Source organism: Urocampus carinirostris, chromosome 5, assembly GCF_059441175.1.
Source record: "Urocampus carinirostris isolate Australia breed hairy pipefish chromosome 5, RoL_Ucar_1.0, whole genome shotgun sequence".
Lineage (NCBI taxonomy): Eukaryota > Metazoa > Chordata > Actinopteri > Syngnathiformes > Syngnathidae > Urocampus > Urocampus carinirostris.
In genome coordinates this window covers 33,243,129-33,266,391 of record NC_142353.1, presented here as the reverse complement: position 1 = coordinate 33,266,391, position 23,263 = coordinate 33,243,129, and the positions used below count along the sequence as shown (strand labels likewise).

The 23,263-nt window shown below is 41.5% G+C and overlaps 1 protein-coding gene across 3 annotated transcripts in view; it reads left to right on the top strand.

Annotated features, from left to right (window-relative positions):
* The window catches only part of LOC148366077 (transducin-like enhancer protein 4), a 57,884-nt gene extending 44,502 nt beyond the window's left edge, over window positions 1–13,382 (top strand). For all 3 annotated transcript variants that reach the window (XM_088336481.1, XM_088336480.1, XM_088336479.1), the window contains exons 9-20: window positions 524–646; window positions 722–775; window positions 865–1,017; window positions 1,199–1,328; window positions 1,430–1,605; window positions 1,697–1,773; window positions 4,576–4,825; window positions 4,898–5,145; window positions 6,314–6,461; window positions 8,616–8,766; window positions 8,891–8,967; window positions 10,348–13,382. In XM_088336481.1, coding sequence (XP_088192607.1) covers window positions 524–646; window positions 722–775; window positions 865–1,017; window positions 1,199–1,328; window positions 1,430–1,605; window positions 1,697–1,773; window positions 4,576–4,825; window positions 4,898–5,145; window positions 6,314–6,461; window positions 8,616–8,766; window positions 8,891–8,967; window positions 10,348–10,455 — 1,695 coding nt within the window. In that variant the 3' untranslated portion in view covers window positions 10,456–13,382. The remainder of the gene's footprint in view (window positions 1–523; window positions 647–721; window positions 776–864; window positions 1,018–1,198; window positions 1,329–1,429; window positions 1,606–1,696; window positions 1,774–4,575; window positions 4,826–4,897; window positions 5,146–6,313; window positions 6,462–8,615; window positions 8,767–8,890; window positions 8,968–10,347) is intronic.
* The last annotated feature ends 9,881 nt before the right edge of the window (window positions 13,383–23,263 follow it).

Below are 23,263 nucleotides of genomic sequence, written 5' to 3'. Positions count from 1 at the left end.
ATGCATTTCAGGTGAATTGGCTGGTCCAAATTGTCCTTAGGTGTGAATGAGCGAGTGAGTTGTCTGTGCCCTGCGATTGGCTGGCAACCAGTTCAGGGTGTCCCCTGCCCACTGCCCGATGATTGCTGGGATGGGCTCTAGCACGCCCGCCACCCTACTGAGGATAAGCGATGCAGCTAATGAGATGATATATATATATATATATATATATATATATATATGTATATATAAATAAATACGATTTTTTTCAGTTAAAAAACCAACCACCTATTTAATTGTGTATAAAATGGACGAGTGTAAGGCGAAGCACAAAATATTTTTTCATTCTTCAACATTTTTCTCTTAAACCCGGGACCTCTGAACTGTAAAGCAGGCGTGCTAACAAGGCATCCTTATGTGCCGCTGGATTCCATTCAGTCATTCTTAAATCACGAAAACCGAAGTTCAGCAAAGCCTGGTGTTTTGTGATGTAAAAAATGAAAACTTCAAAGTTGTGTTCTGTGTGGAATTTCTGTTTCTCCAGAGCTCATCTGTGTCTCCGTCCGCCAGTTTTCGGACTGGAGAGAAGCACAGAGGTTCAAGCGATTACTCCACCGACAACAAGAAGCAGAAGACAGACGATAAAGAGTTGAGTTCTGCACGCTATGTAAGTTTTTTGTGTTCTACCCTATATAAGAAGATCTTTAGTGCATACATTTATTTCTGGATGATTAATTTCTAGGAAAGTGACGGTGAAAAGAGTGATGACAACTTGGTGGTGGACGTGTCCAATGAGGTAGGCCTCAGTTTAATGTCATCTCCTGTTGAGAGCTTTCTCAATAAGCAAACTGAAACCAGTTTCCTCTCTCCAAACTACCACCCCAGGATCCAACCTCTCCCAGAGGAAGTCCCGCCCACTCTCCCCGGGAGAACGGATTGGACAAAAGTCGCCTGCTGAAGAAGGATGCTCCCCTGAGTCCTTCTTCTGTCGCCTCCTCAAGCAGCACCCCGTCATCCAAATCCAAAGAGATTAATTTGGTGAGCCTTCTGATCTTCTTTATATACTGCCTTTAGGTAGTTTCTATTTGTATCAATATAAGCATTTATTACTATGAGAATTTGATCTACAAATTTTATCAGCCTGTAATATTGGTGGCATAGAAAATCTCTGAGGCGAAATGAAAATCAAAATGTAACCTTGCCTTTTTTTCTGGAAAAGAATGAAAAATCCACCACACCCGTTTCTAAGTCAAGCACACCCACTTCACGATGCGATGCACCCACTCCCAGCAGTACCACGACAAGCCTGCGGGCGGCTCCAAATAAACCACCAGGGGTCGAAACACTGGGTAAGTGGTGAACAATTTCAAAGAGAAAAAACTTTTTCTTGATCATGCATTGAAATTTCTTCTCCATACTTTGTTGGATTTGTATTGTCATCTCGTTGCAGCGCCTGGCCTGCGCACACCGCTGGCGGTGCCTTGCTCGTACCCGGGCCCGTTCGGAATGGTCCCTCACCTTGGCATGAACGGTGATCTGAGCGGAGCCGGCGCCCCCTACACTGGGCTGCACGGCATGAGCACTGTGGCCGCAGCCGCTGTGGCCGCTTACGGACGCTCGCAAGTGGTAAATCTAATTTTTTTGTTTTTCGTTTACAAAATTCTCAAACAATGTCAATGCTTGTTTTTCTGTGTGTTAATGTCTTTATCCTCTGTAGGTGGGATTTGATCCTCACCATCACATACGAGTTCCTGGACTTCCTCCGAACATATCAGGGATTCCTGGGGGAAAACCGTAGGTCGCCCTTTTTCATTGGATAATCGTGTCTCTCCATCTTTCCATCCATCTACCCTTAAATCCAACCATTCATCAATCCAGTCATCCATCCTTCAATCCATTCTCCCATCCATCTGCCTATTCTACTGCAAATTAATCTGCTCATCTATCTGCCAATCCACCCACTTGACCATTAACCACTTAATGTTCCTGTAAAATTTCCCTAAAATCCAATCCAAGACGTCAGCACGGCGGCGCAGTGGTTAGCGCTTGTGCGGCACAGTTCATGTCATGGGAACCTCCTGCGTGGGTTCAAATCCAGCTCCAGACTTCCTGTGCGGAGTTTGTATGTTCTCCCCGTGCTTGCGTGGGTTTTCCTCCGGGCACTCCGGTTTCCTCCCACGTTCCAAAAACATGCATTTTAGGTGAATTGGCCGGTCCAAATTGTCCCTAGGTGTGAATGAGCGAATGAGTTGTCTGCCCCTGTGTGCCCTGCGATTGGCTGGCAACCAGTTGAGGGTGTCCCCTGCCCACTGCCCGGAGATGGCTGGGATGGGCTCCAGCCCCCCCCGCGACCCTAATGAGGATAAGCGGTACGGCTAATGAGATGAGATGAGATGAATCCAAGACGTACCCAAAGTAAATTGAATGCTTTCTTGAACCCTTTGGAGAAGACGGACGTTTTTTGTTTTCTTTTTAAAGGTAAGACTCTGAGGTTTTGTCCCAAACTGAAATAATCACTGCAAGTGCTACTAACATTGAGTAATCTGAGTTTTAATCTTTAATCTTGAGTTTTTATTCTCTTATTATCACAATGAAATGCCTGCAGGTGAGTGTAGCATGGGCATTTTAGCTTGAAAACAGGTGAGACAATAGCATAAAGCCTCACCTCGCACCATGTCGAATTTCATCATAATCTGAAGTAATCAAGTCAAGTCAAGTCATGTTTATTTGTATAGCCCTTAATCACAAAAACTCTCAAAGGGCTCCACAGATCAAAGACTATTGCAAAATATTATTACAGACTATTATGACACCATCCCCTCATCTAAAACCTACATGAGGGCAAATAATACACATATTATCAACATGAAATATAGGTTATTCATATGCTATAGAGTAGAAGTGTGTTTTAAGCTTAGATTTAAACATTTCCACTGAGGTCTCAGATCGAAACTCAGGGGCAAGAGCATTCCACAGCACCGGGGCCCGGATGGAGAACCCTCTCGAACCTGCGGATCTCTTCTTGGCTCTTGGGATCACCAGTAGACCAGCGTTTTGAGAGCGAAGGCTCCAGACTAATCATTGTACAGTGGTACCTCTACATACGAATGTTTCAGGTGACGGAGTACCAGAATGGGAAAATATTGCCTCCAGTTACAAAGGCATTTCAGGATCCGAATTCAAAATTTGTACAGTACATGCTTCTATGAGCTACTGACAAAGTTTTCATGTTACGAGGCTACTCCCAGACCGGATTACTGTCATAAGTAGAGGTACCACTGTATTTCACTCATATTTGTAATGGTAGGTCTAGGCGTTTCAAAAAGTGGCCATTTGGAGATGACCAGATTACAGCCCTAAAAACTGCAACCGTGAATTTTACTTTAGCCAATTTTTAGATATCGTTAAAGAGTGGCAAATGTTTGAATTGTCTTTTCAAAAGTCAATCGATCATTGTACGTGTGATAATCACACAAAAAAAAACGGATCCTGGATTGCATTTACACACGTCTATTTTCGGCTCTGATTTCAATACAGAGCGCAAATTTAAATGGCAAACCAATATTTCGATCTACATTTAAATCGATCTTTATTGGCTAAAGATCTTCGAAGCCAAAGTAGGCCTTGATGTTTTTTTTCAATACAGGCCCTCATAGGTTTTCACAGGTTAAGGGCTGTGATCAAAAAAGCTTGCAATTGGCCAAGAGTGGTGTCAATCAAAAGGTCAGGGGCTAACAGCTATATCGGAAATCATCTGACGAGTGTTTCTTTTTAAAGAGGAGTTATGGAACGAAACAGACAGATTACAACCAGGATTGTCAAACGATGCAGCAATGATTTGCAGATTTTTTTTTTTATCTGTCTGCATTGTTGTGTGTTGTGGAGTAAACATTTTACATAGTTGGATTCACTGGACTCCTGTGAATGCCTTAAACTGTAGGAACCCTGGTACCATCGGAACGTTAAAGGGTTAACACATCCAACCATCTGTTCATCCATCGAACCATCCATCTGACAATCACCCATCCTTTCACCAGTCTATTAATGTATCCATCTATTTCAACCATCCATCTGCCCAATCATTCCCTCATCCATTTGCTCATAAATCTGTCAATCCATTCATCCACCCAGCCATCTGTCAATGCATCCATCTTTCCATTAACACACCCATCCATTTATCCATCTATCCATCCTTTCACTTATCTACCCATTGATCCGTCCATCAACTCCATCAACCCATTTATCCATCAATCCATCCTTTTTTTAAGCCTGTATCATCCATCCATCCATCCATCCATCCATTCATGTGCCCACCTGTCTGTCATTCCGTACGTCAATCAATCCATCAATGCATCAATTTATCTGTCCACCCATTCACTAATGCATGTCAAGTCAAGTCATGTTTATTTGTATAGCCCTTAATCACAAAGAGTCTCAAAGGGCTACATCAGTTCTTCTATTCATCCATCCATCCATTCATCCACTCATCCATCAATCAGTCTATCCATCCATCCATTCATCCTTCGATCATTTGTTTCCCTAAAGATTGAATGAAAGCTTACCAACTTCGAAAGTGCTGGATGTATTTTCCTCCAGAGCTTATTCCTTCCACGTGAGCGCTGACGGACAAATGCAGCCAGTTCCTTTTCCTCCGGACTCCCTGATCGGTCCGGCCATCCCTCGCCACGCACGACAGATCAACACACTTAACCATGGGGAGGTGGTGTGCGCTGTCACCATCAGCAACCCAACCCGTCATGTTTACACCGGCGGCAAGGGTTGCGTCAAGGTGTGGGACATCAGTCACCCTGGTAATAAGACTTCTGTGTCACAGCTGGACTGCCTTGTAAGTCACTGCCCGATTCATGACAGATATTGGTGAGGGCACCAGGTTAGAATGAAACGTTTGTGTCATCAGAACAGAGACAACTACATCCGCTCGTGCCGATTGCTCCCCGACGGACGGACGCTCATCGTGGGAGGAGAGGCCAGTACTTTGTCAATATGGGACTTGGCCACACCCACTCCTCGGATCAAGGCGGAGTTAACGTCATCGGCTCCTGCGTGTTACGCCTTGGCCATCAGCCCCGACTCCAAAGTCTGCTTTTCCTGCTGCTCCGACGGAAACATCGCTGTCTGGGACCTTCACAATCAGACTCTTGTGAGGTAGGCTTTCAAATACTAAACCTGCCAATGGTCAACAAAAGCGTGCTCTGCCAGTCCCAGCTAGCAGCAATATGCGGTTGGGAATAATGGATTGCGGAATATTTTCTAACCCTTGATGTGTTGAGGCGGCGAAGTACGAATCACGAAGTAGCGAGGGATTACATAGTACAATCAAGGTGTTTAAAGCACTAGAACAGAGGTTGGGAACATTTTTGACCCAAAGAGCCATAAAAGCCAAAAATGTTTTAAAAAGAAATTGAGAGAGCCACATCATATATTGTCAGACAAAATTGAAAAAACTGCCAAACACGCTCTCTAGACAAAAGTTAATTCTTCAGCACATTTTATTTCACTGTGTTTCATTTGATGATTTAATCAACTGTATGAAATGATAATAATGCCAAATCCTGTGTCCCAAATCATTATAAATATGCCATTTACAATTTGTCTTCCACCTTCAGTTAAGAGTGTTGAGGTAATTTTTTTTCCATAAAATTTGTCCTTAATAACGGTTTCAAAAAATTGTGCATACAAAGTTCTTTTGTAAAAATGTCACAAATTACTGCAAACGATAAGCATATCATCATATTCACTTTCGGTGTAGACTGCACTGAGCGAGAGAAAGAGAAGGAAGTGCCTTGCGCTGTGTGCAGGGATCCGCCCACCTCTACCGCTCACCCAATCAAAGTCGTTTGCCAGCGTTTTTATGTATCAGTTTAAATGGTTTCTTATCAAACTTCTGCATTAAGTTGCTTCGGCTTTATATGGACCAAAATCGGGATGAAATCACCTGACTTTGGAACGCCACAAAGAGTTACATTTTATTTCGGAGCCATATGTACTCATGAAAAGAGACATATATGGCTCCAGAGCCATAGGTTCCCTACCCCTGCACTAGAATATATCCAATTGTGGTGTAATTGCGCGTGATTGGATTCTCTAGGATTTTTTTTAAGATATATAATGGGAGTGAACATAGATGAATTTCTTAGCCAATGAAATCAGGTCCTCTCATTTGCTTTAAATCTATTGTAATACTCATTGAAATCCGTGGACGACTTTGTTGAACTGTTTTGTTTTTTTAACAAACATTGGGTGGGATTTTTATGTTAAAGTAGAGCGCCGTTCCCTATAATTGGAATAAATGAGGCTGTTTGTACACATGTAGACAGTTCCAAGGCCACACTGACGGAGCAAGCTGCATTGACATTTCCAATGACGGCACCAAGCTTTGGACGGGAGGGCTGGATAACACCGTCCGCTCGTGGGATCTCCGAGAAGGACGCCAATTGCAGCAGCATGACTTTACCTCACAGGTAAACTCAACATGAACCTGAATGGAGCAACAGATAAAAGAGATTGAAATCTCAAGTCTGCATGGATGGTGACAATTTTCACAATGGAAAGTTAAAAAGAAGGCTGATTTGAAGTACAATGAACCCTCATTTAATCGCGGAGGTTATATTCCGAATAGAACCTGTGATGGGGGAAATCTGCCAAGTAGAAACATTTTTCACAATTACACAATTACATTCTCTATTATACATTGAATGTCACGACCAGAACAAAATTAGGACCCAGATGCGGAACGTTAACCACAAGTTTATTGAGAAAGAGCGCCCACGATCTGGTGCTCACTGGACGCGGGAAGCAAGCGGCTCACAGAATTGGAATGTGTTACAAATGCAGAAGTGGATCTTCCGGAGCAGGAGATTGTGGTGTTGAAGACGGAAAAAACAGGTCGATAGCCGGGACTGGAGAGCAAAACGTGGTCGGGATCAAAAACGGGTCGTAAGCTGGGACAGGAGCGTAAAAAACAGTCGGGGTCAAAAAATAGGTGGTAGCCGGAGACAAACGGGGAAATCAGGAACGGATGGGTGAGAGACGGGTGCAAAAAGCGTGATCGACGGACTGACAACAGGCGAGGGAAAGGACTGAGCTTAAATAGGAGGGGAACCAATCAGGAAGGCGCCAAACAAGCGGGCACAGATCAAATTAATCCGTCATCATGACATTGAAACCAAAGAACAACCCCTTTTTAGAGGATCAAAGATAGTTTTTACAAAAGAAATACTGTATAAAACGTTTTTTGTACAAACTAACAATTATCATCATAAGGTAAAGAAAAAGTGGAGACAATGTTTAGCCAATCAGAATGCAGATCACAATGCAGGATTCAAAACAGTGAATAATTTGAATGAAACTAATGATGGAGTTATAGAAAATAATACAATTTTATAGTGAGTTTGGCACCGCATTGGGATCGAGTGAAAAGACCCATGAAAAAATCAGGAAATCCAAAACCGAATTGAGTTTGGCTGTGTGATAGCATGTTTACAAGCTACATGAACTGTCTACACCAAAATGACTTATTTTGTATGGTAAAATCTAACCATTTAATGCTCTTATAATGAAATAACTCAAAACCACAAGACATATCTCCTTTAAACCTTTGTGGGACATCGCTGCCTAAGACTAGAGTGCCCTCTTGTGAAATTTTGTTTGTACGTACGTCACTGTGGATCCTGGGTCCCCAATGTAATACCTGAGGGCACAATGTATCCCCTTTGAGATACCCCTTAAGCTCACCAGTGATGAGTCATTGTGATTTTCTAGGAATTTCTATTTCTAACTTTCATGAGGAATCATTGACATGATCAGTGTCTGATATTTGATTAATATTTACAAATTACTTAAAATGAGCCTATATTTTATATACAGAATAAAAATGTTACACAGGTGTTCAAATACTTATTTGCAGCTGTATCACACAAGAAAATGTTTAAAAAGCATGCATTGTGATTTCTGGATTTTTCTTTTTAGTTTATCTCTCTCACAGTGGACATGCACCTACGATGAAAATTTCAGAACCCTCCATGAGTTCTAAGTGGGAGAAATGGCAAAATAGCAGGGTGTTTAAATACTTATTTCCTTCACTGTATGTCAGTTGCCTCATACATGGAAGAGGTTGTAGTGCTTGAATGGTCCAATTTTTAATGTACTTTTAATAAATAAAACCTGTTAAATACAACCTAGTAATAACATAATAGTAACATGATACGTTGTTGTATTAGAAATACATACCGCACAACTAATAGCTCTTTGCGCTGATCAGTCCAAATAATCTTTGAAAATACTTGAATTTTAATCATGCGTTCTCATCGATTGAAAAGTGCTTGAATTTTGAGTGAAATGCTTGTTAATGCTTGGAATTGTTGTCTTGTTTCTCAACAAGACAGTCCAAAAATGACGCCGGCACTGCTCTTAGGTGACTTGGCTTTGCCATTGCATTTAACGGCAGCTGGCATTAGTTTGTATGACATTGTCCTATGAAGCCCAAGAGGACCTAAACAGGGCACCATCAAATGTGTATTAGTGTTAGGATTATGTATTACAATTGTAATTACGTATCAACCCTGTGTTTTAATATTGATCTCAGTTTCTATGTATCCTAAACACTTTTGTTGCAGATCTTCTCACTGGGTTACTGTCCAACCGGCGAGTGGCTAGCGGTGGGGATGGAGAACAGCAACGTGGAGGTCTTACACGTCTCCAAACCCGACAAGTATCAGCTCCACCTACACGAAAGCTGCGTGCTCTCGCTGCGCTTCGCTCACTGTGGTGAGTCAACGTGGCGTCTTCGCGCTGTTTCTGTTTTATCGTCACGCAATTTCTTTTACAAAAGAGGTCTCCGCAGCAGATCGGTCGTTTTCTCACTTCCGTGGCTGTTGTTTTCCACTTGCAGGAAAGTGGTTCGTCAGCACGGGCAAAGACAATTTGCTCAATGCCTGGAGAACCCCGTATGGAGCCAGCATATTCCAGGTAACTAGAGAAGCTGACATCAAGATATTATTATATACAGTGGACCCCCGGGATATCACAATAATCTGTTGTCGAGTTGGAATTTCAAAGATATACGACCTTTATCGGGGGATAGAAACCTAGTGCGGAGCTAATGCTTTCCAAACACTCGCTCCCCAAGATAAAAACATTAAAGCAGGGATGTGAAACATACGTCCAGCGAGCCGGATTAGGCCCGCCAACAGACCGAATCTAGCCCGCCAGACGACGCTGAAAGAAGTGCAAGAGGCAGTTTTAGATATATCCATTGGATGTTTTCAAAGCCAGTCCTAGCCACTCACAAACTACTGAATCTGATCACTCTCTTTTTTTTCTCTCTCTCCCTTTCTCCCTTTCTTTCTATCGCACATTTTCTCTCTCTCTCTCTCCCTTTCTTGTTCACACTTTCTCTCTCTCTCTCTCTGTCTTTCTTTCTTGCTTTCATCCGCTAGTCTGGCCCCCGTGAGCTAAAATGAGTTTGGCATCCCTGTTTAAAGTAACAAAATGGTGTATGACTTAAATGTAATACATATGTATATGATTAAAGAAAACATTTCAGATAAATATGCATGGAAAGGAAAAGTGGTACAGTGGCGTTAGCTGGTGGATGCAAAGTGGAGAGGGACGTCGACTGCAGATCAAAAATTAAACAGATTCCAAAAACATCCACATATGCGGATTGTGATGGCTTTGAAATCTTTGTTTTCTGCCTCTTTGTTTTCTACAATTGTCCTGCACATCTGTTCACTAAAGCCTTAAATCGAACAAAGTGAATGATCGGTGTCCCTTCTTCATATTTCTTCATAAATGCAAGCTTGGTTTCCATGGTTATCATGTTTTTTGCTTCTACCTTTAGCATCACTCCTTTCTCTTGGGGTTTATAGCCAACAGTACAAAAATGACAGTATCGTGTCACAGACGCGCAGTCTTTACTAAGCACACAAGATTCTAAACTGAATAAAGAGAAAGGCATTGTGGGAGGTAAATCAGCCAATAGCATGTCCTCATTTTCATGGTGGAAACCAATAGCAGACCGGCATTTTATATGACATAGTTTATGTTATAAAGGGGCTATGTCATAGACCTTTAGCAGAAAAGCATCTTACAGACATACGTCATCATAGTTTGAATTTCACCCGTTTTTAGTCACGCAAAAAAAGTTGTTTTTGACTTCTTATAGTGGGGAAAATGGCATAAAGAGGGACAGAAAAAAACATCTGCCACACCTTCAATGGAAAACACCGTAAGGCGGGGTCGCCGTATCTCGGGAGTCTACTATGCTTGTGCTTTACGTTATAATGAGTTGAATGTCGAAATAGTCGAAATCCTAAGACACAAATGTATTTCCTTCCCCTCCAACAGTCCAAGGAATCGTCTTCAGTGCTGAGCTGCGACATCTCAGTGGATGACAAGTACATTGTGACCGGCTCCGGAGACAAAAAGGCCACTGTCTATGAAGTCATCTACTAGGTTCAATCCAAATGGCCAACCTTGTGTAACATATTCAACGTGTATAATAGGAATTTTCTTTTTCTGGGCTGTTATAAGTTGGATGAAGCGGAGAGATTTCTTTTTTTATGAGCGAATGTTATGTCCATGCACAATGAGCATCTGTTGGTAAATAATTATTTAGATAACGATCACAGAAAAAGGTTCTCTGTGCCTGTTTATTGTTGACAGTGCCTTGCAAAAGTATTGGTGCCCCAAGAACCTTTTGACATATTTCCATATTTCAGGCTTATAGAAAAAAATTCAAAATAATTCCTAACAACATTCGAGACACAATTGTGAAACTAAATTTTATTCAACGTTATATATTGTGCCAACAAATAAAATAATGAGCAGGTGTTGCAAAAATAATGGCCCCCTTTGAGTAAATAAATTGTACAACCTCCTTTTGCTGTGATCACAGCCACAGGTCGTTTTGGGTATTGCATATCTTCAGACAGAAATATTTGCCCATTCTTCCTAACAAGTTCCTTAAGGTTTAATGGTAGTCGTTTGTGCACAGCATTTTTCAAATGCTTTATAGGATAGTGGTTTAGACTTTGGCTGGCCATTCTAACGCCTTTATATTGTTAGTTTTAAAACATTCCATTGTAGATTTCGCTTTATGTTTAGAGTCCTTGTCCTGTTGGAAGGTGAACCAAGTCTCTTGGTGCCTTCAACTGATTTTTTTGCCAGAATCTCCCTCTATTTGGCCCCATCCATCTATCCATCAACTCTAACGGTCCTCCCAGTCCCTGCTGAAAAAAGCAACCCCAGGAAATCATGCTGCCACCCCCATGGTTGACAGTGGGGATGGTGTTTACAGGGTGACGTGCAATGTTATTCTTACGCCAAACATAATGCTTTGCATTCAGCCCAAAAACTTCCAATTCAGTCTCATCTGACTAGAGACTGTTGTTCCATGTGATATTTGTGTCTCCCATGTGTCTTGTAAATGCCAAATGAGGCATTTAATGGTATTCTTTAAGATAGGGCTTTCCTCTTTCTACGCTTTCATAAAGAGCAGTTTTATGTAGAGTACGCCTAACTGTGCATGGATTGCCCCAACTTAGCTGTGCCTATAGGTCATCCAATGTGATCAGAGGCCTTTTGGTTTCTTCTCTGATTGGTTTACACCTTGTTTGGGACGAAAGTTTAGAGGAACGGCCAGGTCTCGATTTGCAGTGGTATTAAACTTGCTCCATTTTTAATATTATTGTTCGCACAGTGCTCTGGGAGATTCGAAGTGTTGTGAAATCAATTCCTGCTTCAAATTTTCCACAACTGAATCCCGGACCTCCCTGGTGTGTCCTTTGGTCTTCATGATACTCTCAATGCTTCACAATGCTGTCTGTTCAGGTGCATTTAAACTGAGACTTATTGACACACAGGTGCACTTTTGGTCATTTTTAGTCATTTAGGTGAACATTGGATCATTCAGAAGTCTCAGGGAACTTCTAGAGTCAGTAGGTTGAGCTGAGAGAACAGGGGGGCCGATATTTTTAAAACACCTGCTTTTCAGTTTTTTTGTTGTAACTATAATACAAAATGTTGAAATAATTTAGTTCCATTTCACAATTGTGTGTCATGTTGTTGATTCTTAGGAATTTTTTGTTTTGTTTATTAGCTTTAAGTTTGAAGCCTGAAATGTGGCAATATGACAAAAACTTCTTGGAGGGGCACAATACTTTTGCTTAACACTGTGCATGGTTTACTTTTTTTGTTACTGTTCTTTGTCAGTCTTGCTCTACATACAAAGCATAACACTGGATTTGGTTAGAAAAAAAACTACTGGTGGATTATTATATGATATTTATATTCCCCCTCTCGTTTACTAAACAAATGCATTGTAGGTCGATAGGAGTTTGTAAATCAGGTGGGCAAACTTTTTGAGTTGCTGGCCGCATTGGGTACGAATATTTTTGCAGAAGAGCCAGGACCAGAAGGAAAAAAAATCGGTACTTTTTGTGTGAACCGAAACAGTATCAATCTGATATCGCTGCAAAAAAAGACATTTAGTACTCATCTTATGCATTCATGAATAGATATACATGCAGACACTTACTCATACATGTTATATTTCCTTTTATATTTGTTTATTAATGGACCATTTTATCAAATATGTTTTGAAGCGAAGTAATATTCTAGGTAGCGGTAAAAATGTTATACGTAACATTATTCCCCTTTTTAAGTATTAATTTTGGTCATATGCATTTTAAAACTGAATGCATTTTTTGCTTGGCATTTGATAAATATCTAGATAATGTTGTAAATCATCTGCTTCTCCTTCCGAGTTTGTTTGATCCCGGGTAGCAAGAAGGTAGGTTATCAAAGTAAAGACACCAGAGATGACCAGAGTCTTTGAAAGTTTTATTTACAGAATATTCTGGGCACAAATGAGTCACTAACAATAGTTTTAGACAGCAGTTAAAATAAGTATAAGCACATTAAAATGAGTAAAACTTCCTACCAATAATCATCGTTATTGTGTTACATTTTTACCTAATGACATCATTTTTACTGTTATGTTGACTGCAGACCCCTCTCTGAAAAGACTTGAAGAAATGCTTGTCACGATGTGCATGAGAGAATTTTCAAAATGGTGTACTATGTGTGCTTTGAAAATTCCGGCATTGTTTTTTTTTTCTTTTTTTGCAGTTTTATTTCTACTGTAAAAATACACAGTGTCGCTTTTTTCTCTGTTATATAATGAAAGACAAAAACCTTCACATTACCATGAAGTCATTTGGATAATGCACTGACACTGAACTCGACCTGGTGATGATGTCTGAAACTTGCAAACATGTAATTATTGCCCTGACACTGTGTTTCTTTTATTGAAATTGCCTTTTTTTCATTTTCAGGTGTAATCTGTGGTCGATTTTATTAAATTATGGGGTGTTTTTTGTCTAAAATGTGTTTACTTTTCATTGTTTCATTTTGATTTGGTGGAAAGTTCCTAATAACTAGAATTATCCTTGTGGAACGTGCTAAAGGATAGGGAATTAAGGCCTGAATAAAATATAGTTACTACACATACTAGAAGTTGCTAATACAGGATTGCATAGCAACTGACCAGAAAAATTAATGTGGCTAATGAATAATAATTATAAGAGGCACAGCAACTGCATATCAACTGAAAGATCAACTTATAAGAGGCAAAAAGATCCAGAGTGTAGCAGTTCTGATGAGTTTTTTTAGAATAATGACACATATAAAACAAAAAAACTGAACATATTCTTAACTTGAGAGGCACGGAGGGTGAGTGGTTAGCGCGTCCGCAGCACAGATCTAAGGTTATGGGATCAAATCCAACTAACAGCTTTTTTGTGCAGAGTTTGCATGTTCTTCTCTCCCACATTCCAAAAACATGCTGGTCTGGGTAATTGGCCGGTCCAAATTGTCCCTAGGTGTGAATGAGCAAGTGAAGAATTGTCTGTCTCTGTTTGCCCTGCGACTGGCTGGCAATCAGTTCTGAGTGTCCCCTGCCCACTGCCCGGAGATAGCTGGGATGGGCTCCAGCACTCCCACAACTCACTCGCTGATTCCAACCGGCCAATGAACCTGACATGCATGTTTTTGGAATATGGGAGGAAAACGGAGTGCCCGGAGGAAACCCACACAAGCACGGGGAGAACATGCAAACTCCACACAAGAGGTTCAATCTCATGACCTCAGAACTGTGCCGCACACGCGCTAACCACTGCACCGCTATACTTCCCATGCTTTTATCAACATATTTGAATTGCTATGCACAAAATTACTTTCGGCGGACAAATAAAGCCAAAAAATAAGCTGCACTGCTCATCCTAAAAAAAGAAAGAAACAAAAAATAGAAGAAAAAAGAAGAAACAATGATAAAGGAAAAAAAAGGTAAAAGGCCAGAAGAATCATAATAACACAAGGAAAAAGGAAGGAAATAGCTGGGGGGAAAGAAAGGAAACATGCTAGAAAAAAAGAAGAACAAAAAATGAAAAAACAAAAATGCAGGTCCTATCACATTATAGCCTCCTCCGAGATGCCTACAATAGTCACTGGGCTGGCATAAAAGTTCTTGTTGAACCTTTCCTGTACTCAGGTTGCATGTGAGCTGAGATTCCCTGCTTTAAAATGTGTTAAAACTAGGCTGAGAAGCTTACAGTCTCTGGAGCCTTTGCAGGCCTTCATGGTGATGAACACTGAAAAGGAAATTGATATGTCTATAGACCATTACATTGTCAAAGTTGCAGAGACCAGTGCTTTGCTTAGGAGGATTTTGATGTTTTAAGTAGCTTACTTCAAAATGTGTATAGTTAGATTCGAGTTTAGTTTAAGGCCAAACAATCTGTTGGGAAGGCAAATGCAATTTTCAAAATACTGTAAAGAGGTAAATATGTTTTCATCTGTATCAGAATCTTTATATAAGTTTCCTTTGAAATAAAATTATAGTGTTTTATGTATACTTATCAACATATACTTGAATTTCTTCCCAATAATAATAATACATGTTCGAACCTGAAATAATTTAAGGGGAGTAGCTCAGGAGGTAAAGCGCTCGTCTCGGGATCAAGAGGTCGCTGGTAAAATTCCAGGTTCTTCCTTGTTCTATGTCGAAGGGTCTTTGGGGAAGACACTGAATCCCTAACGTCCCCGTAATGGCTGACTCCCTATTGGTGTGTGAGTGTCTGTGTGTGTGTGTGAATGGATAAGTCTAAAGCGCTTTGGGAGGTCTTCAGAGACTTGAAAAGCGCTATGAAAATGCAGACCATTTACATTTACATCATAAGAGCTCGCTGCTGTACCATCCATCCATTATCTGCACCGCTTAACATCAGTAGGGTCGCAGGGGTGCTGGAGCACATCCCAGCTATCCTTGGGCAGTGGGCAGGGGACACCCTGAATTGGTTGCCAGCCAGTCGCAGGGCACACAGGGACAGACAACTCGCTCGCTCATTCACACCTAGGGACAATTTGGACAGGCCAATGGAACTGACATGCATGTTTTTGGAATGTGGAAGGAAGCCGAAGTGCCCGGAGAAAACCCACGGAAGCACAGGGAGAACATGCAAACTCCACACAGGAAGGTTCGTTCTCCGGACACGCGTTAACCACTGCACTGCCGTGCTGCCTGCTGCTGTTCCATTCATTCAAATTCCTCCTTCATAGCTAAGTGGGGTAGCTTTGGGTATAAGACTTCCGGGCTGAAAAAGGGGCCCACTCCGGCCCTGCACCTTCTTATTCATAATAATAGCCCCGTCCGCTGATTGGTTACGGCAATGCAAATTAGGCAAGGCAAGTATATTTGTATAGCACAATTCATACCCGAGGCAATTCAAAGTGCTTTACAGAAATGGCAGAGACAGGTGAAAAACACACAATTACAGTTTAAACATAGAAGAAAATACATTGAAAATTTAAAATGTGGTTTAAGTAACACTACCGATAAGTGTTCCTTCTTTGTATCCCAAGCTTCCTTTCTATTATAATCATCTTCTCCCTTTGGTATCACTGCAAGTCTTGGGACTTATAGCTTATTAAATCAAAGTTTATTACAGGAGATTATTTACAATGAAAAATTTAGGATAGCTGACTTACAAAGTCTTAAAAAAAATGGAAAAATGCTGTTAAGAAGAGCCAAAAAACAACTTATCCCATACTGTAAAGTGAAAAAGTCTTAAGGTTGTCACGGTTGCCATCGTGCTCAATTGGCCCCGCCCAAGTGGCGCCAGCTGCGGCCCATTGACAGATTGGCTTTCCGACTATTTAACTCAGTGCTCTCATTTTTCTTTGGTAAGTCCGAACCTCTGCCCCGCAAGACGTGGGTTCTGACTCGGTCCTGTTTACTGTTTGTATTTCCTGTCCGGTATTGTTCTTGTTTATTTTGTCCTGTTTAATATTGATTTCCAGTATTGTTCCCGTCTATTTTTGTCCTATTTATTATTCGCTCCAGTTCTCGTTCCTGTCTAGTTCGTCCTGTTTATTTTGGTTTTCCTGTTTCAATATCAATCCTGTCTGTCCTGTCCTGTCCGGTATTGCCCCCCTCTATCCGATATCTGCTCGGGCAATTGGTGTCGATCTCTTCGGTCTCTGGCTTCCTGTCTTTCCACGCCAGACCACTGCCTAACGTGCATGATTCCCCATTTCCCGTAAAATAATAGGCTTGTGTGAGAAACGTCACGCATTTGGGTCCTGATCCTGTTCCGGTTCATGACAAAAACGAGGACGCCGTATCCTGGGGATCTACTGTGTTACGGCTCCCAAAAATAGACATTTGGGATGGCGGTGTTAAAATACTCCCCGCTCTTGCTGAAGTGGATGATACGAGTGAGGGCTGCGGAGGAGGATGGTGATGCCACCATCACGGTGAACAATCCTTCTGTTGGCACTCTCCAGTAGCGGGCACTCCAGAGCTGCCCGGGCTTGTGGAACGAGTCGCCCCGCTTTCCCGTGTTACATTAGAAACGCTTTCATGCAGTAAATTGCTCACTTTGCCGGGAGAAATAGAGGAGGGTTAAACCAAAGCATGACTGTAGAGTGGAAAACTCTTGAAATGATCACAATTAAACAAGTAGCAGGTGGCGCTGTGCCTTAAACTGTCTTTATATCTTTATTCGTCTATCTTATGTACGTATGTGTCTGGTTCTGTTGTGCGTGGCAGTTCTTTTTTTCTGTTCTTTCCATCTAAAATGAACAGCACCGTTAGGGGCACGATCCATTATCCACAGTCAACTATGACTACAAGCATGTACTGGCCTGTGTCACGGTCAGGGTTGGGTAGGGTTACTTTAAGTGGATTACTTTGAATTACTTTTGGATTACTACAATACCAAATAGGCTAATAAAAGACAAAAGAAACTAAATATGAAAATGACTAAATTTTGTGCAGGCTTGGGGAGTAACGGAATACATGGAACGGCAAAAATGATGTTGGCAAGCTGTTTGGATTTTATTTCTGTCGCATTTTATGTTAGTTGTGCCAGAGATCAAAGAGTTTAAAGCCAGGAGAGAAAGCTTACCACGTGTTGTGAGTCATAATTTTATTCATATTTAGTTTCTTTTGTTTTTTATTAGCATATTTGGTATTGGAGTAATCCAAAAGTAATTGAAAGTAATCCAGTTAAAGTAACCTTACCCAACCCTGGTCACGGTGACCGTGGCGCCCAACTGGCTCCGCCCATGTGGCGCCAGCTGCAGCTCGTTGACAGATTGGCTTTCCGTCTATTTAAGCTCACTGCTCTCACTTTTCCTTTGTCAATCCGTCAACAAACCTTTGCCCCGCAAGATGTGAGTTTTGACTCGGTCCTCTTTCCTGTTGGTATTTCCTGTCCGGTATTGTTCCCATTTATTTTGTCCTGTTTAATATCGGTTTCCAGTTTCATTCCCGACTAGTTTGTCCTGTTTATTTTCGATATCTTGTTTTGATATCAATCCTGTCTGTCCCGTACTGTCCAGTATCGACCCCATTTGTCTGATATCTGCTCTGGCAATTGGTATCAATCTCGTCGGCCTCTGGCTTCCTATCATTCCATGCCAGGCTGCTGCCTAAGAAGCATGACTCTATTTCCAGTGAAATAAAAGGCTTGTGTGAGAAACGTCACGCATTTTGGTCCTGATCTTGTTCCTGTTCTGACAGCCTGTTACAAACGGGAGGTTTACTTCGCTGGTTCTCACATGTCGCGAGTGGTACCATTTATTTTTGCACGGGGAAGGTAATTTTATGATATATTTGGTATTGTTTCTACAGTGACCTTGGAAACCACATCTTTGGCGCCAGCATGCTAATTTAGAACTGCCTCGGAATTTTCTAACAACAAGCAACGCAACTTGCTAAAGGCTCGAACATCAACAGTCATCTATTTTGTGTCTTATGTAGAGGTTTCCTGAAACCTGCCTCGACTTCGGCTAATATAATTTCAGCCTGTGTTTTCAGACCAGTCTTGACTAGACCAAAATTCAACCTTTATTATATGAGTCTATTTTTATCACATATTTAGACGACATGTATTAAATATAGAAATAATTAAATTGTGCAGGTGGTTACTTTAAGGGTTAACCGTGTAAATTGAATAAGCACTACTGTCATAACCTGTACAGACGGTGGACCCAGATGCGTAACATTTTCACACAAGTTTTATTTTATGGGAACTGGTAATACAAACGCCAGCGATTCAGCGATCGCTGGGAAGAAGAGATCGAACCAGACAGGACAGACGGGATTGATACCAGATACACGAGCAGATACCGGACAGGGCGGAACTGATGGGATCAATACCGGATACCGGCGAGGACGGGACCGACGGGATCGGTACCGGGTAATGGCTACATGAGCAAGATACAGGGCAGGACGGACAGAATCGATACCGGATACTGGAGCAAGATACTGGACGGGACAGGCAGGATCGATACGGGATACTGGAGCAAGATACCGGACAGGACAAGACCGACGGGATCTATACTGGATACCGGAGACTCGAGCAAGATACCGAAAAGGACGTGGCAGATGGGATCAATACCGGATACCGGAGTAAGATACCGGACAGGATGAGACAGACGGGATCAAAACCGTATACTGGACACTGGAGCAAGATACTGGACAGGACGACACAAATGCCGGATACTGGAGACTGGAGCAAGATACCGGACAGGACGAGACAAGCGGGATCGATACAGAATACTGGATACACGAATAGGATACCGAACAGAGTCAAAATACTTGTCTTGCAAGTGCAGAGGTTCGTTGATGGACTGACAAGTAGTAAATGAGATCACTGAGTTTAAATAGGAGGGAAGCCAATCAGGTAACGAGCAGCAGCTCGCGCCAAACCTTGACAACTACCTAATCTTGTGATTTGTGTTGTGCGCCTAGTACTGGTGTAAGGCTATGGGGGCTTTAAGAAAAAAAAACATTTTTTGAGGTATCGTATACAAAAAAAGGAATATGAACAGTTCCCATGTCATTTATTCAACATCCCTAAAGCATTATTTCCACGTTCACGACACCCGAATGTATGAAGTGCTCTCCGGCTCTCCTTTAGCTGCTCGCTTTTCGAAGTTTCGACATCCATTCTGACAAGCTACCGCCACGCTCTGCGAGAAGGAGGTCAGGGGTCGCCACAAAGTGGAATGGGCCGAACGGGCAAAAGCGGAGGACGGCTCGCTTGCTAAGAAAACAGGATCGACCCCGTTGGAGTGGAGTTCACGGGCGAGCCGGCCCGAAGTTGGAGGAGGAACGGAATGAACTGAAAGCTCTCGTTTGGAAAGCTCTCCGACGCCACTTTTGCAAATGGAGGCCGCCTCTCTACGCCGTGCCGGGGTCAGAAGAGGATGCTTTTTGCAGCTTTTAAGCCCGAGCTGATTTCCATTTAAAAACCTTTTTAGTTCACATTTCGAAATGAGAAACGGCACGTACGGGGAAGTGTCGCTGTTGCCTGGAATGTTCTTACAAAGGACTCTTGTTTGAATCCACAAGTGCCTAAAAAGAGTGAGCTCCACTCATTTAAAATCAAACGGCTTATTGTATTTACATCCCTCATCATGATTAACGCTGACATTCATGTGTATATGAGCTGTAAAAATGTACATACAGTCACGACCAGAACGGAATCAGGACCCAATTGCTTAACGTTTACCACAGGTTTTATTGAAAGAAAGAGGAAGGGCTGCGCTGGACGCAGGAAGCAAGTCGCTCTCGCAATCGGCTTGTGATCCAAATACGGAAGTGGATCTTCCGTAGCGGGTGATGGAGGTGTCAGGGACGGAAAAAATGTTCGATAGCTGGGACAGGAGAGCAAAAACGTGGTCGGGGTCAGAAACGGGTCGTAAGACGGGACGGGAGAGCAGGCGTAGTCGAGATCAAAACAGGTCGTAGACGGACACAAACAAGCAGGTGGAAAAACGGATGCAAAAATGGGACAGGCGGGATTCAGGGTCAAAAAGGCTTGCCTTGTATCAACAGAGGTTCGCAGACGGACTTACAAAAGGAGAAAAACAGGACCGGGCTTAAAAAGGGACAGGGAGCCAATCAGATAGCCTGCAGTGGCTGGCGCCAAATGAGCGGGCACAGGTGATTCAAATCGGTAATCATGACACATGCAATCGAGTTATGGGCCCTTCATACATGGCAAATTTGATCTCTTGAAACTGAAAAGTATAAAGTATTTACATAAAATACATTAGGACACTTGTTCTCAACTGGTCATGCTTGAGGACCCACCATTCCACCCAATTGACAAGCTGAAAACCACATGAAGACACAATGTCCGCAAATCTGTCAAATGAAGGTAGTGTGCCGTTTAAAGAACAGGCAGTATATTATATTACCTTATTTCTTTTTCAAAAAACAAGATTACAAGCAAATCCAAAACTTTGAGTTCCGTATATACTTGCACATAAGCCTACATCACATATAAGCGACGCCCTTTGAAATAGCCACGTTCTAAAACAAATTTGAAATATGAACAATGAATGTAGCTCAAAATTGATAAATGTTTAATTATGTAGTGAATAAATAGCCTTTCTTGTCATTATACTAGTAGAACAAAATTGGAGGGCTTTATCTGTTTATTTGTATAGCCCTTAATCAGAAAAAGTCTCAAAGGGCTGCACAGACCACAGATTATTACAAACCACAGACTATTCTGACACCATCCCCTGATCTAAAACCTACATGAGGGCAAGGAAAAACTTAAAAACCTCAACATGAGGTAAATGATGAAACCTTGAGAAGGGACTGCGCATGAGGTAATCCCCTATTAGGACAACCAGGCTGCAACAGATGTTACAATAACAAACAATCCGCATATATTGTCAATGTGAAATATAGGTTATTAGTATGTTATAAAATAAAAGTGTGTTTTAAGCCTAGATTTTAACACTTTTACTGAAGTTGCAGATCGAATCTCAGTGCGCAGATTATTCCACAGGAAAACGCTCTTGAACCTGGGGATTTCTTCTTGGCTCTTGGGATCACTAGTAGACTTGCATTTTCAGAGCGAAGACTCCGGACCGGAATACAGGAGGAAATTTAATCTGAAAGATATGAGGAAGCAAGTCCATGCATGATTTGTATAATACCAACAGAACTAAAATCACATCTTAAGCTAACAGGGAGACAATGCAGGTTAGCTAAAATCGGGATCATATGACCACACTTTCTTGTCATAGTTGCAGCATTTTGTTCCAGCTGCACGCTCTTGATTTTGCAGTGCAAAAAAAAAAGAATTACAAAGTTAAAAACCTTTAAAAAATAATACATTAATAATATATAATGAATAGATTAACAGGCTGGTAAAAAACAAAAAAAAATACATTTTACATTGTTAAACCATTTACTGAACACCTTAATGGCAGACACACATACACCATTTACCTTTTTTTTATTAATTTCCTACTCCGACTTGATCGTTGTTGTCACTGTTTACTACTTTTCCTTTCCCTTATCACTAACTATCTTGGGACTCCAGTAGGGCACAATTGCCATCTACTGTTAAGGAGTGGAATTGACCTTCTGTCGTCTGTTTAGCATTACTTTGCCCAGGCAAAAGCCCGTGACCCAGTGAAAATGGATCCGTGACCCACTTTTGGGTCCCGCCCTACCAGTTTAGAAACACTGCATTTGGACATGGCAGGAATAATGAACAATAAAAAAGATACAGAAAATTGTAAAACCCAAACAAAATACACTAAATCAATAATAATGTAGAAAAAATGTGAATGATAAAATTGAACTAAGGTCACGACCAGAACGGAGACAGGACCCACTCAGTTTTATTAGAAGAAAGGAAAGGGTTGCACACACGATCCGATTATCACTGGGCGCAGGAAGCAGGTCACTCTGAATGCGAAGTGGGACTTCCGTTGCGAGCGATGGCGGTGTCAGGAACGGGGAAAAACGGGTCAGTGGCCGGGGCAGGAGAGCAAAAAGCGTGGTCGGGATCAGAAACAAGTCGAAAGCCAGGAGAGGAGAGTAGACGTGGTCAAAATCAAAAAACGAGTCGAAGCCGGGGAACACATGGGAGCAAAAACAGGAGTGAGTCAGGGTCGAAAAAGCTTGCCTAGAGTAAACTGAGGTTCGCAGACGGACTGACAACCGGTTACAGATAGACGTGGGTTTAAATAGTGACAGGGAGCCAATCAGAATCTGAGGCAGTTGGCGCATCACATCGGTAATCATGACAACTAGTTCTCTTCTGCAAGAGCATAAAGGCATCGAAGGTATTGGGACATTCGGCAGTATCTTTTCTTTTAATTGATCCTTTCAGTTTTTTTTCACCAAAATTTAGGTTAAACAATAGTTTGGCGCCATCTAAATGTAAACAGGCGACCTACACCCAAAGTAATTTTGTTGATTTCTGAATTTGCAATAATTCGACAATGAAGACAAACTTTAAATAGTTACTACATTAATGCTTTTGTTTTCCAAATTTCCAAATTACAAAATATATTTATAAATGTACCGTATAACTCATAAAATTGCGACTTAGTTCAGTCTATAAGCAATACTATTATATTTATATTACGGATTTATCCTAACTTTCTTTTTTTTTTCAATTTTTTGAGTCTTTATTGTGTGTTTATCGAGTGCAATGTCTAATTTCGTTGTAAACAATATCCACTCCGTTTTTTTTAAATTACAATAAAGACAATCCAAATTTAATGTTAAGCAAAAGTTTGTCGCCATCCTTCGGCAAAAAGGTGACTTACACACAACTTTAAATATTCTTCTTTAAAATGATCGCAAAATATAAAATGTTGCTAACACCTAAAGGACAAAAAGACAAACATAGAAAAAACATTTAGGAATAAATACATT